We start from the raw sequence: 17,205 nt of genomic DNA, 5'->3' as shown, positions 1-17,205 counted from the left end.
GCAATTATAATATGTCTGTCTTTTTAACTGGATTGAATTGGAGAGGGGAGCAGATGCTCGGAATCTTTTCAACTCAACGTCACGTGATGTAGACATCAGGCCAGGGGTGGCCAACCCATGGCGAATTCGCCAAAAGTGGTGCATTGAATGATTCCAAGTGGCACACTATATCCTGCAGAAAAAAAAAATCAAGAAAAAGTAAGCCTGCTTGTAAAAAATAATAACTAATTTTGAGAAACAAAAAAAAAGGACAACAATTAAACTTCAGTGGTTATTTCGACGCCCAAATCGTCCACATAGTTATAAAACTAATCAGCCCAAAAGCGCCCAGAACATGATGGTTTTATTTTACTATTAGTATCGGATTTTTCTGTGTCCATGCATGCTCTTTTTTTACATTAGCTTTGGAAGAATCTGCTGACATTTGTTATATGTTACTGAGTTAAGCCTTTGTAAAAGAAAAAAAAATTGATGAACATTTCAACATCATTAAAAACGTATTGGTCTCGGATCACTCCAGGGGGGAAAAACAGAGGGTTACACTATGACAGACATAAGAAAGTTAAGTCATGTCTACAAAAAAAAAACATCAATTAAATTTTAGTAAACTTGTGACTGATGGTGCACAGCTAATGACTGGTAGAGTTGCTGAAATTGTAACATTGCTTGAAAGGTTTTTAAATAATGTTTGTGTAGCCTACTGCGTCACTGCAAAATATGCAAGAAGAGTTTGTTTGTGAAAACATTTTTAAAGTTTTAATACGAGTTGTGAGATATTTGAATACAATATGACGAAGAGGATTGAACTGAAGAGAATTATGAGAATATGGTGAAGTGTTTGATATGAAATAGGTTGATCTCATCCTTAATTGCTTAGTGCGTTGGCTACCTAAAGGACAAGTTCTTATGGAACGTTTGGATAGGCATATTATGTAACACAAATAAACACGTTTTTTTAATCCCCCCGGCCCCTTATGACAAATCGAAATTTAAGTAATCTCTCACCCCCACCTCTGACATCGATGACATATAGTTGTTGTTGTTGTTTTTTACCCCTAATGATATATGCCTACATATACATAGAGCAGTCGCCGAATGGCCCGTCAGAAAACCTGTGGTGTTAAAAATAAAACGAGGAGTATTTTATCAATTTATTTTTTTTTAACCCTTGTGCGATGATTTTCTAAAATTGCTATTGAGCAATTAACATTTAATGAAAGTAAGAAACTCGTATAGCTGCCACTTAATATCGATCTACATCACGTAATTCACCACAAGGTTTCTATCTCACAACCCTCATCAACAGGCCTAGACTTTCTGCTGTCGTTCTTCAGTCCTGATCTCATGTTACTTCCGCTGGGCTGACCCATTCGACTACTGGGCAGGCACGGGACAGGGGCGTAACTTAAAGCAGGACACTCGTACTTCACGACAAACACACGTAGGATACACTGAAATTCTTTCACAACACCGTGGTAAGTGAAAGTCGAACCCCCGAAAGTCGAAGGGACCACTGCATCTATTAATGATAATTAATGAAATCTATAAAGCGCGTTAACAAACATTATGTATCCTGAGGGCGCTGTGATGACATAACAAACATATATTCGAGAGTTAAAATGACATAAGGATCTAAAAAACAAGTTTTGTTAACTTCATTTGAATATTTTTTGTTGCGTAACTTATCTTCAGGCCCCACCCACTTGTAAAAAATCGTAACTAATTAGTATAGGCTAGATTTAAAAGATAAAGACGAACTGCTTGAACAAAGAATACTTATGTTTGATTTAGACCTTTTAGTTGATGCTACTAGCCCTCTCAACAATGACCTATACGTTTAGAACTTTAAGGCAATGATATGCTTGTTTCCTGGCATTGTAAATTATTATGGTATCCAATATGAAGCTAAAAACTGTTTACATCTCTGTTAGGGATTATAATTGTGCTAAATTTCAGCTTGATCCGAGATTGGGTGTGGGAGAAATAACGTCGTTTACACATCTTTTACCAGACAGACAACAAATAATTCAAATTATTATAGCGCAATTTCGTAGCGTTCAATTAGCATTCCGTAAGCTTCTTAGACATATTCGTATAGCAATAGATGTTATAACATTTTCTTGTACTAATTATTTTTTAATTTATATAGGCTCGTGTTGTCTATTTTATGTACTTCATTAAAAGAAGATCATTACTTGACGACTAGATTTAGTTTAGATTCCAGGTCTAGAATTTAAGTCTAAGAATCCAGAGTCTAGATCTAAATTCTAAATCTATCTATGAGTGAAAATCTAGTGTCGAGACACAGTTGTCATTGTTAGGGTTAAACCTTACGTTTTTACTACATCTAGACTAGATCTAGAGTCTAGATAGTAGATCCTCTTGACTCGTCTTGAGTCCACTGTGACTGTCTAAGACGACTGTCTTAGTGAAGTTATTCACGGTAAAAATCAGTAACGATTAAGTATCATTAAGTAAGTTCATAACACTGAACACTTAGTCAGTCTTAGTCTATTTAACTTATTATAATATTAAGTAAGTTTAACTTATACTACTGACTTTGAACGGTGACTTTCTAAGTTCTAACACTAATGATTACTGACTAATGAGTCACTAATGTGTAATGACTAAAAAGTAACACAGACTAAAGTGTCTAAAACTTTTAGTAAAACGCAAAATACCTCTCTAGTAGACTCTACCCCTAGCTAGATTCTAGATTTAGTAAATTAAGTAAGCCCTAGAATCTAGATTCTAGTTCAGTAGTTGGCCCAGGTCATAGTGATGCACAAAATACAGCTGGTGAAACATGTCTGACATATATCTATTGCCTCAAAACATAATCGCAGTGCATATAATGATATATATTATAAATTATAATGAAGTTACAGAGAGGCTTGTTTCATGGGACTAGATTATAACAGGGATGCTGCTTGTGACATGTGTTTCGGGAATGTACTTTATGGGTTTATCAAGTACTAAGTTGAATTTAGGTCGTCTCTAAGTCTAGATCTAGTTTAAATTCTGAATTATCTTCCTACTAGATATGCAGTACTATTTCTAGAATACCAAACTAGTTTGTCAATTTTGTAAGGTTTCTATAGCTTGAAGTAGTTGAAGAAGGGTTTTCCTAGCACTCATCTACCTTTAGATAAAATTCTTCCAATGACGAGTTTTGCTTTTATTTAAGATAAATAATGCTTATAAAAAAAGGTGGTAAAAAGGTATAGATTTAGAATTGTCAAAAAGTCTTAAAGTAAAGTTACCTTGTCTTGAGCTATCTATAATGGTCTACCAACAAAGTTTAAGATGATATCCTGGCCAGGTGCACTTCAGTTACCCCACTCTCAGTGGACAATAATTTACATTGATACTATTAGGCAGCCATTCTTTTTGTTATTACTGTGAAATTTTCAAAACATTTTTGTTAAATGTAAAATCAGCTTTTTTTTTAATGCAGTAACTAAGGATCACCTTATTTGTTTGAATTTCAATGCGATCCAATTCATTGGATGGCTGTCTGGTTGTGCCATATGTTGACTACGTTTGGATTTCTTGATGGTCCCAAGTTCATACCCTGCCCGCTGCCATCCCCCTTCATCTGCTGTAGGTTTGTTCTAGGAAGTAAATTATATTCAACTCTGAAGGAGCATCCAAAACATGTCAAACATTTTTACAATATTTCTCAAACAACTCAATGAATTGTGGTCTAATACTGCCACTAGTTTTCATTTAGTTTGAGATAGTGTAAATTTACTCAATCTAGCAAATGGGAACTAATGTGTTTCAAAACAAAATACTTTCCAGCAGTACTAGAGACCAAAGTCTTCAATACTTATTATTTTCCCAGGTAGCCTTGCTGTAATCAAAGAATGCTGAAATTTCTCATGTGCCGCTATAGCAGAATAAAACTCTTTCTGATCCAGCTAGCAGTGACCATCTATTTATTTCTGGTGGGCTTTGCTATGTTCAACTATTGCAATCACTGTGCTGTGACTTCACCAGAAAGCTTGATGGTTAATTCAGGTGTGGAAACTTCAGATAATCAGCACTGCAAACTTGACTTCAGTAAACTAGGTACTTTATTTATAATTGTTTTTTTAAAGGCTCCTAAGGGTTAGGGATCTGCTTTTGCAAGTTTTTTAAATTATATATAATTTCATAACCCTGTTAAAATATTATAATCATTCTTTAAGTTGAGCTGTATTAATCTTAAGTAATAAAAAGTGAGGTACTCCTTATGTACAGACCTTATCATCCATGGGAAAGATGATGTAATGGTCATCCCTTTCTATTGCTAATGGTTAAGGACTATTGTACTATTTGGCCAGCACAACTACCAAATAACTGTGATAACTTTCCCCAGCATGGCAGGTAACTATTAAGAAGCCTAGCGCTTTACCATTCAGCCATCACACCCCTATATTAATCTAAACTATTACAAAAACAGTTATTTTCCACTTGTATAATGATTGATAATAAGTTTCAATATTAATAGCTGTGAATGTTTTTCTTTCACTGACAGTAAATTCACTTTGCATCTCTGTCAGGCCTCAAAGAAGTCAACAAGTTTGATGAGCCATCTGAAGAGAGTATTATTGCTGCAAACCCTCATTTACAAAAAGGAGGCAAGTGGTCGCCAAAAGATTGTATCCCTTGGCAGAAAGTGGCCATTATCTTGCCTTATAGAGATAGACAGCATCCCTTGAGAATCTTTTTGAATCGAATCCACCCCATGCTTCAGACACAGAAAATCGACTATCAGATTTTTATAATTGAACAAGTAAGAAATGGTGATAGATAATAGCTTTCAAAATATTTTGTTTTGGAGAAGCTGAATACTATTTAAACTATAAAAATAGTTGTTTTTCTTTCATACTGGTGATGCTCCTTGCCTCGTATCTTGATACTCCCACGCTCACAGCTTCACGTCATAGGAACTATCAAGAGCTAGTGTTTTCCAGCCATGAATGTCAATCTCACACTCCTTTTGGGAGCTCTTAAGGGTGTCTTTGTAATGCTTGCATTGACCGCTTTTAGAGCACTTTCCTGCACACAGATCCCCATGAAAGGAGGTGATTTTCTGGCATTTGGACTACATGTCCGCCCATCAAAATTGGGACCTTTTTGCTGCTGCATGATACTGTTCATATGTGACAACTATAGGATTTCAACATCTGTTATGTGGTCAAACCAGTTTACCTGATGAATTTTACTTAGACAGCGTAGGTGAAAAGAGTAGCTTTTTGATGGATACTTACTTAACTTTAGTTAACACAATAACCTTTACAAGCATCTTCAAATGTGAGCACACACCCTTTTATTGTTTGGACTGAATTTCTCTAAAACTACCCTTGTATGTTTTTAAATTAATATTCATTGCAAGTGAAATACAATTTGCTTATTGCTTAGAAATTTTCTTGAAGTAAAATATGAATGATCTTGTCATCAAGATCTACATGTTTTAGTTTCCGGCCTCCCTTAAATGTCTATGTTGATATGAACTATCCTTTTAAGAAGGAAAAGGATCAAGATGTCTTGAGTTTAGTCACACAATCAACTGTTGTGTCTGTTTATGTGAAAGTCTTTGTTGTTGTTTTTATTTGAGAAAAGAGTCCTTGTAATCACAACAAGTTTCCATGAGGATCATTAAAGCTGTGTACATCTTAAGTCTTAGTATCAGTACAGTTCATGGCAACTAACACAGTTTAAAAAAATGTGGAAAATTTTCAAATCCTCCTAATTAGAAGAAAAAAAGATGTCAATTTTAATCACATTTTTTCTTCATGTTCTGTCATCAAATGCATGTGCAGACACAGTTGAGATATGTTTAAAGTTTTTTTTTTCTGTTCCTCAAATTTGTTATTTGTAATGGAACGTTGTGATTTGCATATTTTTCAAACATTTCTAGGCAGGAACTGGACAGTTTAACAGAGGCAAGTTATTCAACATTGGGTTCATGGAGGCCTTAAAGCAACAAAACTTTGACTGTATGATCTTCCATGATGTTGACCTGATTCCTGAAGACGATAGGAACCTGTACTTGTGTGATGAACATGGTCGTCACTTGGAGACTGCAACAGATGATTTGAGATACCAGTATGTGGTCTTAAATTGTCATTTTACATTTAGTATTTTTCAGTTCTAAAAGTACTGAGTTTAGAAATACTGAATTTCCCAACTTTAACTGGAATTAAGTAAGTAACCCATGTTATCTATGGGACAGATGATGTAGAGGTCATCTGTTTCTGTGGCTCACGGTTAACGAGGGTGTCATGTGACCATCAGAACAACCAACCGCCTTTACTTTTCCTCAGCTAATGTCAGGTTGGGCGTCCTAAAAATCCCCAAATTCAAAATCCCAGTTTTCGTAGGGATTCAAAACCAATCAGAAGCCAAGCGCTTTACCACATAGCCACCACTCTAATTAAGCTTTTATAAAATTCTTCAACTTGAAGGTAAAGGTGGTTGATTACAGAGATCGATTAATTGAGATATTGTAGGAAATCATAAATTGTAAATAAATTTGTCTTGGAAACTAAACTTTTAAAAATATATCTATAAGTAGGATGCTATGTTGCTAGGTTTCCTACAAGGCTTAAATATACTCTGCATAACACATCTAAATAGTTCTATTATTTCTTTTCAGCCTGAAGTACTATAACTATGCCGGTGGTGTACTTGCGATAAGCTCTCAGAATTTTCAGAGAATAAATGGTTTTGCCAATTCTTATTGGGGATGGGGCAATGAGGATGATGATTTTTCAGCTAGGTAAGTAACGGTCTCTTGATTTATCAGTAAATCTAGTGAATTACTTGATGTGTTCTGTAAGGATAGATTACAGAATATAATGACAAATTGAAACTTGAATAATTATATGATTTAATAAAATAAATATGACGCGTAGGACGTTATCATCTTCTTTTTTGAAGTAACGTCTGTATTATATAAAATAAGATAAGATAACTTGAATTGAAGAATAAACAAGCATAATAAATTCTTTGATTATAATAACACAATGAATCCACACAGAGAATATGTATGTATCCTGCTTCATATTTATGTTCTCGAAGATGTTTTAATGTGTACAAAGGGAATTAAGCAGATCAGAATTTTCTGAGCAATATTCAGCTTTACAAATGAGTTCTCAAATAATACCTTAGAACTTTAGCTGTTATTAGTAACGAACGATGCATCTGTGGTTTTGAGAGTTAAGAGAAAGTAAAGTACCAATTTAAGACCTTGGAATCAAGATGGCAGGTCATCTGTTTCTTTGGCCGATGGTTAACAAGGATGTCATGTGGCCATTATAACTACCAACTGTCTTTATTTTTCTTAACTAATGTCAAGTACCCATTAGAGTTGTATGGACTCTGAGGCATACTAAAAATCCTGAAATTGCTTTCTCAGAGATTTGAACCCAAGACCCCTCACTTTAAAAGCCAAACACTTTACCTCTCAGCTTCCACGCCCCTTAGAAATATTTAAAAAAACAACATTCTTTTTACATTCATTGATTCTATTAAATGATTTATTCTGTTGTATGAATGTGATTTGCAGAATAACAGAATCTGGGTTATTATTAACTCGTCCACCAGAGCTTATTGGCAGGTATCAAATGGTGCCCCATAAAAAAAATAGCAGATCATCATCAGGGTAAGTAAATAATTTTACTGATGTATGCAGTCAGTGTTGTATGTATATGAAAAGTCTATATCAGAATTGCTGGGTTTGATTAGTTTGGAAAGTAAGACCTTTCTTAAAGCAATAATAACTTAAAAATACCGGTACACTTTATTTACTGAAACTATTTGTTAGACTACAAACTTGAAATACAGTAGAATATTTAAAATGAGATAAACTCATATATGTTAAGGTTAACTAACTACACATTCCCTGACGAACAAACTTATGCCAAAAGCAGTCTTTTTTGGCGAGCTATAAGGTGGTCGATGTAACAGAGGTGCCTCACAGAAATGCTTTAAAAACCAGCTTAGGAACCAACTTGCTTTAGCTGACATAGAAGAGAGCACCTGGTTGCATGCGGCTTCAGAACGAGACAGCTGGAGGTCACTCTCAAAGGCAGCGGGGTGCACATTTGAGACCAAAAGAAAATCCACTGCTGAGGAAAGACTCAGATGGTGAAAAGAAAATCTTAATCGACCACAGGTGTACAATGGTTATGCTTGCCTCGGATGTGGCAAAATATGTAGGGAAATACTGCATTCCTCATTGATCTTCAGACCTGAAGACAAGCCTTATTTATTTTGGACTAATCACTATACAATTATATTCTAATAAGTAACCAAATATGCAAAAATGGCTTTAGGAAGATTCCTGCACCTATCTGTTGGACCATTGAGGCACCACACAAGATTTGTTGACTGTCTTTCTCCTTTTCTCTCTGTCTTTTGCCTTGGATAGAACCTCTTTCAATGTCAGGCTTGTCTATTCTTTTATGTTGTCTTTTCATCTCTTTCTCTGTCTGCCTCTTCTTCTTTATCCTGGTACTGTTCCCTGAAGGAAGGTTTTTGCAAGCCCCAAAGACCTTGTAATATGGCCATAGAATTTTAAAGTTAAAAAAAAGTTTCCCTTTCAGACTTTGCTAAACGGAACAATATTGAGTCTTGAATGTATGACACTTTGTTCTATATGTTGTCTGAAACAATTTTTGATACTATTGATACTATTGTAATAGTAAAATTAAGTAAGTCAAAGTTCGGCATCATACCTAATTTTTTTGTTCTGTTTCTGTTGTAACATTGAGACTAAATGTTTTTCAAAAATTTCTTAGTGCATTCTTTTTAAAAATATTCTTTGAATATTTTTTTTTGGTTTTGAAATAGTAGGTTGGTAGTTAAGTAGGTTGTTCTTTTTTATAGGATTTTAACAAAAATATTTCTGGGTTTGGGTTATCAATGCATTTTTAAATATTGTCTGGTATTTGAGCTTGTCTTTCAGTTCAACACCAATCATAGCATATTTATGATGTCACTTGCATATTCATAATGTCACTTACATATTCATGATGTCACTTGCATATTTATGATGTCTCTTACATATTCATGATGTCACTTGCATATTCATAATGTCACTTACATAATCATGATGTCACTTGCATATTCATGATGTCTTTTACATAGTCATGATGTCACTTGCATATTCATGATGTCACTTGCATATTCATGATGTCACTTGCATATTCATGATGTCTCTTACATATTCATGATGTCTCTTGCATATTCATGATGTCTTTTACATATTCATGATGTCTCTTGCATATTCAAGATGTCTATTGCATATTCATGATGTCACTTGCATATTCATGATGTCTCTTGCATATTCATGATGTCTTTTACATATTCATATAGTCACTTGCATATTCATGATGTCTCTTACATATTCATGATGTCACTTGCATATTCATAATGTCACTTACATATTCATGATGTCACTTGCATATTCATGATGTCTTTTACATAGTCATGATGTCACTTGCATATTCATGATGTCACTTGCATATTCATGATGTCACTTGCATATTCATGATGTCTCTTACATATTCATGATGTCTATTGCATATTCATGATGTCTTTTAGATATTCATGATGTCTCTTGCATATTCAAGATGTCTATTGCATATTCATGATGTCACTTGCATATTCATGATGTCTCTTGCATATTCATGATGTCTTTTACATATTCATGATGTCACTTGCATATTCATGATGTCTCTTGCATATTCATGATGTCTCTTACATATTCATGATGTCTCTTACATATTCATGATGTCTCTTGCATATTCATGATGTCTTTTACATATTCATGATGTCTCTTGCATATTCATGATGTCTCTTACATATTCATGATGAACAGGTTAACTGTTTATAAATTTATAGACCCCTGGTCAGTATGCTGGCCACAGGACACCCTAGTTTACCATGGCTCAAAAAAACAAATGACCTTATCATCATCTGCCCTATTGATCACATGGTCTGAATGGGGAAATTCTATTTTTTCCTTTTTTCATAAAGTAAAAAAAAAATAATTAAAAAAACAACAACATTGCTGTATTAATTTAAAATGTTTGTTTTATGTAATGATAACAAAATTTTAAAGCATTCTTTTTTTCTAATTTCACTTATTTTCGTTTTATCAGCAATGGAATGTTCTTTGGGTGGCGAAGACGCTGGCAGACAGATGGACTGAACAACCCTCAGGGTATGAACTACACAGTGATAAAGGTTGAAGAACTTCCCCTGTATACGAAGGTGCTGGTAGATATTGGTCATCCGCCTCCTGATATGAACATCTATATGGAGGATCATTCCAAGGATATTTCTCTGTGGTGGTTGGTATTCTTTTATAGTTATTTTCTATTGTATCTCTGAGCTTATAGTAACAACAGAAAGAACTATCAGATGGCTGGAGATCTTCGGGCTAAGTGTATCTTTAATCCTTATTGTATTTTATATATTGTGATTAATTAGTAGATATAGCCTCAAATGATCTCCAGAGCAGGGCACTCTTCTCCCTAGTACCCCAAGACACACGACCAATAACTAACAGAAAAAATATATACAGTTCACAAAACAGGTTAGGGGTTAAGCTGGTAACTCAGGAGCAAGTGGCAACTAAACACGGTCTACATGCCCTTACATAAACTTCTTAAGGGGAATCACCCCTGTCTTTACAATAGCTCAAAAATAGTTAACTCCCCATTGCGGCACACTTTTTATTAATGCGTCTATGTTTTTATCTTATTCAACAGGTTTCTCTCTTTTTATTACCCTTGATTGTTAAAAGGCTGGAGATCTACAATAAGTTAGTGCAGTGTGTTTGAAGTTAGATGAGTATTAATTTATATTTCATGGAAAAGTTGAACATATGCTCATAAAATTTTAATACAATGAAAATTGTTGGGTTATGATACTGGATGTTCATTGGCTGCCATTCCTGTTTTTTTTTTTTTTTTTTGCTTCATTCCATTCTGGATTTTTTTTTGTATGTGATTTCCAATTTGTCTTATTTACATTAATTGTAAAGACATACAGAACATATCAATGTTATATATTTTTATGGCAAGTTTGTTTTATATCTTGTTTTATTTATTACTTACATTGTTAGATGTCCCAGAAACTGACAGATTTAATAACCTTTGTATTTTACACTTCATGTTCATGTACACCTGTTTTATGTACATTATTTATTGTTTTTTTAATGAGCGATCAGCACTTCAACATAACAGTGATGGTGAGTTGTGCCAACTTGGTCTTTAGGCCAATGCAAACAAAAGTCTGACCTGGAGCCCTCAGCAAGACGCAAGAAGCTCACAACCTGTGAAATGAGATTCTCAGAAAGGCGGCAGCAAATTAAGAGAAATGACAACATGGACAGCACCCCATACAGCTCAGTGAATGTATGGCTGGACAAAATAGAAACTGGTTTAGGCACCCAGTAAATGTTGATCAACCAAATACATCAGCTTCAATGTGAGAGTAGGACTCAGAAAAAGATGCACCAAAGAAATGAAAGAAGCAGGCAAGATGTAGTGGTATGGTTCAAAAGATTTGTTCATGTTTCATAACCCTTAGAAAAGATACCAACAACAGAGCTAGACAGGCCTTAGAGTGGAACCCCCCTAGGGAACAAGATGTAGAGGGACCAAAAAAAGAACATGGTGACGCTGTATACTAGATGAAGCAGAAAGGACAGGAAAGAGCTGGGAAGCCATTAAAAAACTAGCAAGAGACTCTGGAGCGTGGTGTGTTTTTACTGAGGCCCTATGTTCCATGAGGAACTCAAAGGAAAGATGATGATGAAAGCCTGCTACTTCAAAGTCACATGTCCCCATCAGCTATAGAAGGATAAAGTAAAAGTACATAAATGAACAGGACACCATTTTTAAATAAAGATTTCCTTCTTGAGGTAATTGTAAAGTTCAATGTCCCATTCCAATGCTAAATAGACAGTTGAAATGAGAACATTTCTTTTCCCTCTCTCACATGCCATTGAGTTAAAAGTCTCATTTCACAATGGGAACTGAACCATTGGTCTGCTGACAGACATGCACTCTACTTCTTAGCCACAATATTCAGTGTAGTACAGTAAAAACAAAATTATAAATAATGTTTACCAGATTCTAATGTTTATTGTAATATTTCTTATTGTCTGATCATTTTGAGAAATCATGACAACAATGGGGGCAACGAAATTTCCTTAATGTTTGTATACTGCACAGCATCATAGTAGATATTGAACATTTTGAATTCTTAATCTGTAGATCATTGGATCTATTCAAACATTGTCATGAATCTAAATGAAAGAATACGGGTACAAATCAAGCTGAGTACTGAACTGATTAGAATCAAATGGGCAGGGCACGATGCTGGCTAAGTTATCACTTTTGTCTAGAAAAAATTCAAATTAATCTTCTTTAATGTGTTCATGGAAATTTTTTTTTTTTTTAATTTGTGTCCATACTTAGACTTTAAAGCTAAATGACAATCAATTTTTATAATCATTGAATATAAAATAAATATCAATACAGGAACATGTTACGGTCTGTAGTAGTATATAAACATGATAGGATTGTTTATATTGTTGAATCTTTGATAGCTATATTAACACTGCTGATGTATTGCTATCTGTGACATGTTTAAAGTCTATAAAATCACATAATTTATATATCTTTTTTTTTTTATTATGCATCTTGCAAGCATATATTTCTGTTCTGTTCTGATTGGAAAATTTTAAAAGGTGATTGTATTATAAATTTGTTATTATTTAGTAATTTTTTATTGTGCAATTTTAATGGAAATTGAAATGATACAAAAATCTTATAAAATCCTGTTTTTTTTTTGTTTTTTTTTTTGTATTCATTTTTAATTTTTCTACTTGATTTGAATTTTTGTTTTTTTTTAAGCAAAATTTCTCTCAGAAAAAGTGATTGTATTGGTATTTAAAGCTAAATAATAACTCCAGACAAAAACAAAATGTTTGTTATCAATTCGTTGAATTACATTTATATTTTTGTATTCAACAATGATAATTATAATAAAAAATATATTTAAATAATCAAACTCTTTTTACTGCTTCATATATTCATTTTATATTTATAACTCCATTTAGTATTTTGATCTTTTTAGGTTAATTAAGGGTTTTGTTTGTTTTTTCATTGAAAAAAAAAAAAGGTGCATATTTACTAAGTACTTAGTGCAAACTGTATCCTCTGCCAAATATTTCTTAACTGAAAAAGTGAATTAATTTTACCCGAACAGTTCACATAGTATCATCTTTAGTCCCTTAACTTGTATCAGAGAAGTGCTGAACCAAATCCCTTCCCACTTCCTGGTCAGCAGCTGTCCTTAGCAGAATATCAAGAAATAGGCTGATCTATTCTTTCATGCTGTTTTGGTTTTTTGTTAAGTTTAATACTCCATGACTATGCAAATTATTCTGCTTATGATTATCTATAGCATTGACATGACATTAATATAATTTTTTGCCAACATTCCCTTTTATTATTATATGCAGCTTTTAGGATTTGTGTGTTCTAATGTTATAATATAAATATGTTCATCATATGATATAAGATTTATTATTCCACTAATTTTATAATACAAGTACTTTTGAGATCATTTGATGTAAAGTTTACTATTCTAGTAATTTTATAATACAAGTACTTTTGAGATCATTTGATGTAAAGTTTATTATTCTACTAATTTTATAATACAAGTACTTTGAACATTTGAGGTAAGGTTTATTATTCTACTAATTTTATAATACAAGTACTTTGATGTAAGGTCATCATTCTGCTGATGTTTTTATACAGGCACTTTAATCCTAATGATTTGATCAATAATGTTATCTAATAAAGTACTTTGCTCTTTCTCTGTATGGATTAGCACTGCTGATTATTATTTATAAAACATGTATACTTGACTCTTGATAATCTGACACTTCATAATCCGACACCTTCAGTACATTTTCTTTTTTTATGTTATTTGTATATTGAAAAGTCTAGAAGAATATCTGATACATCATAAATAGAATTTTCTTGAAACAAGGTTACTATGGCAATATAAGTTTGAGTGCCAGATGACAACGATGTCTTGATGTTACGATGAGACTGTGTTGATCAGACAATGTATTTCTGAAGTTATAATTTTTGTATACATCTCTCCTTTAGACAATCTAAGACTAAGACTGCTTTATTGATCCTTACGGAAATTTGATGTGATTACAAGGACTCTTTTCTCATATAAAGACAACATAACAGAAAAATACACATAAATACAACAGACACAACATAAAGAGTTCATTTCGGAATTCTTAAACTATATTGTGATGGCGGAGATATTAATTTAAAGTATAAATTCAAAGCTGAAATCTTGTTTAGCGTCAAAGCTTTAATTCTTGAACTAGGAATAGATTGAATAATATACACACTACATAAATGTACAATACAATTTAAATTCTTTTACTCAAGTCAACTGAATATATTTGTCCTTCAAGTACTACTTTTGTTTTGCCTCATTCTTAGTAACGTCCAAACTATTTTTAGAGCTTATGGAAAAACCATCATTGTTTTTAAATAAACATGTCCTTCCTTACTTGTCAATAGCCTACAACCATGGCCTTGTGCTGCAGAAATCCTGGTATGGCAATCTGAGCATTAGAAATAAAAAAAACAACAACTCCATAGAGTCCTAAATGCTGCTGGTAAAGTTATTGGCAAAAAACAAACCCCATTTGGGCAGCTGTTTGAGACAAACATCAAAAAAAAAAAAAACTAAAAAGATTCTAGAAATAAAAAAATCACCCTTTGGGTCAGAATTTTGTGATTTTACCATCACAAAAGAGATACAAGACACTGATGGCAAAGACAAACAGACACAAACACTCTTTTGTTCCCCTGGCAATCAAATCATTAAATGAGAACAATCTGGTATAAACTTTGTCACATGTAAATTATGAGTGAGTCTGGTGTGAATGTACACTTTGGTTTCTTATAGTTATAATGTTTTTTGTTTGGTGTAATGCACAAATTGTAAGACAAATTTCCATACGGACAATAAAGAATATTATTATTATTAAAAGTAAACTAAATGCAACAGTGCTTTATGTTACATTTTTAGAAGCACAGCTAACCTTTCATAATCTTTCTCTGTATGCAACCCTCCCCATTCCTGTAACTGTTAGACTATTAAGAGTCAACTGTACTTTAATTATGGGATGTATTGTTTACTACTGACTTCATTATAAGAAATCCTAAATTGAGTCACTGTGATGGCTGCCAACAAATTTGCATAATTAGAATTTGTTTTTTAATTTAATATATTTTAACTTTTTATACACAGCCAAATTTGAACATGTGCAAGTGTGATCTTCAATGTATTTGATTGTGTTAATGTTTCCTACAAATAGTTTTTGTTACTCTTAGGCCTCCTCTTTTTGTTAGTTCCTAATGAAGTATTAGCTCTAATTTGTTAGTTCCTTATGAGGTATTGGCTCTAATTTGTTAGTTCCTTATGAGGTATTAGCTCTAATTTGTTAGTTCCTAATGAGGTATTAGCTCTAATTTGCCCAGTATCTAAACAAAAACTTTATGATGTGTGCAGCAGATGAGGGAGATCTAAAATATGAATTGAAAAGGAGAAACGAAATAAATAATCTAGAATTGATGCATCTTAATGAAACAGGCATTTACTTTTTTTAACACTCATTGTATTTTTATTATATGTTTTTCAGTAGGACTTCTGATCTGTTCCTTTCTGTTCATTAGCTCCTCATATTTCTCTTATCACTATTCACTCTGAACCTTCAAAATTAGTTTATTTTCAGTATCAGTCTTTTCAAAATACCTCCTATGTCTATGTCAGTCCTTCCCAGCATGCTCTTTACTGCCATATTTTATTAGTCTATAATTAAAAACAAAATAATTAATGACAGTACTTAAAGAAAAATTTAAATAAATTTTTTATTTTATGAAGACATTGTATATCAGGTGAAATGAAGAAGTAATGTAAATCTCATGGCAAACTAATTAGATACTTGGTAAAAGTTAAGTTCCCCTTTCAGACCATGTGGTCTATAGGACATATATGTAAGGATCAACTGTTTATGTGGCCCATGGTAACGAGGGTGTCATATGGCCAGCACAGTAACCAACTGTCTTTAATTTTCCCTAAATTGTCATGTGCCCATTAGAGCTGGGTGGACTTGAAGGGGCACTATAGATCCAGAAAAATCACGGTCTTCACCAGGATTCAAACCTGGTACGCCCAGTTCAGACATTCTACCAATCATCCACCATGCATCCTTGAAACTTTATATGTTTAAATTCTTCATCTCAAATTGGGTAATGTTTAGATGGTCAACATTTATCTTTCTTTCAACTCTGCTGATGTAGAAATGGTTTCTTACTTTTTTTTTCCATAGGTTGTGATAATTTTTTTTTGGAAAACTCAGTGTGATTTTAGGGGAATGTTTTGTAGTTACTTTTGAAATGTGTTTGTAATAGATGTATTTTACTTGCATGTTTTTGTTGTTTTCTTATAAATGAAGCATAATGTTGTATATAACTTTGTTGTTAATTTTTTAATAAATAATATCACATAAGACTGTTTTGATTGACATTTTTTAAACATAACAATTGTGCAGTACACCTAGTTGATATTTTTTTAGATTTCGGCACATCTGTACAATTTAGGCCATGTGGTGCCCTGTACACCTAGTTATATTGAAATATAAATTAGTAACTTGTATATCTTTTAACGTTCCTACAGTACTTGTTGAATAGAAGAATCCTTGAAAAAAACGGGTTATGAAATGGCCTCAAATGTGCCAAAATTGTAAAATCCAAATCTATTTTGTGGCAGAGACAAAATGCTGCTCCATTTGGTTGTCCGAACCAACAGAATGCTTCCTTTTGTGGTGGAATTACATGATGTTAAATTTTGTGGTGGACCAACATTATGCTCTGTTATTTGGAAAACTGCGCTACATTTAGTGGTAGAGCCAGCAATGTTGCTTTATTTTAAGGTGGGGCCAACATGACACTCTAATTGTGGTCGAGAGGCTAAGTGCGCTTGAACTTAGCTTGGCTACCTATGAAGGGGGATCGAGGTTCGACACCCGACTCGGGCAGAGTTGTGTTTAATGAGCGCCTAAAGGCAGCACGGATAAACCTTCGCCTAGATACC

The 17,205-nt window shown here is 33.3% G+C and overlaps 1 protein-coding gene across 2 annotated transcripts; it reads left to right on the top strand.

The window, feature by feature from the left end:
• The first annotated feature begins 2,193 nt into the window (after positions 1–2,193).
• Positions 2,194–16,621, top strand: LOC106056425 (beta-1,4-galactosyltransferase 1-like). 2 transcript variants are annotated; one of them, XM_013213163.2, is made up of 8 exons: positions 2,194–2,443; positions 3,848–4,074; positions 4,548–4,780; positions 5,909–6,096; positions 6,647–6,769; positions 7,559–7,654; positions 10,158–10,349; positions 10,770–16,621. In XM_013213163.2, exons 2-8 carry the CDS (start codon positions 3,870–3,872, stop codon positions 10,792–10,794), a joined length of 1,062 nt encoding a protein of 353 aa, XP_013068617.1. In that variant the 5' UTR covers positions 2,194–2,443; positions 3,848–3,869; the 3' UTR covers positions 10,795–16,621. The 2 variants fall into 2 exon arrangements, with proteins under 2 accessions (XP_013068617.1, XP_055888332.1); XM_056032357.1 differs by having other exon boundaries at positions 2,194–2,474.
• The last annotated feature ends 584 nt before the right edge of the window (positions 16,622–17,205 follow it).

The sequence above is a fragment of the Biomphalaria glabrata genome, chromosome 6, assembly GCF_947242115.1.
Source record: "Biomphalaria glabrata chromosome 6, xgBioGlab47.1, whole genome shotgun sequence".
In the NCBI taxonomy this organism is placed as follows: Eukaryota; Metazoa; Mollusca; class Gastropoda; family Planorbidae; genus Biomphalaria; species Biomphalaria glabrata.
The sequence above is the reverse complement of the archived record's forward strand: the minus strand, read 5'-3'. Positions and strand labels throughout refer to the sequence as shown.

Excerpts from the sequence above, each read along its gene's own strand:
- LOC106056425 (XM_013213163.2), top strand. The coding sequence starts at position 3,870 with ATGCTGAAATTTCTCATGTGCCGCTATAGCAGAATAAAACTCTTTCTG. Across the intron at positions 4,075-4,547 it reads ACTTGACTTCAGTAAACTAG|GCCTCAAAGAAGTCAACAAG; the intron begins GTACTTTATTTA and ends CATCTCTGTCAG. Across the intron at positions 7,655-10,157 it reads AATAGCAGATCATCATCAGG|CAATGGAATGTTCTTTGGGT; the intron begins GTAAGTAAATAA and ends TCGTTTTATCAG.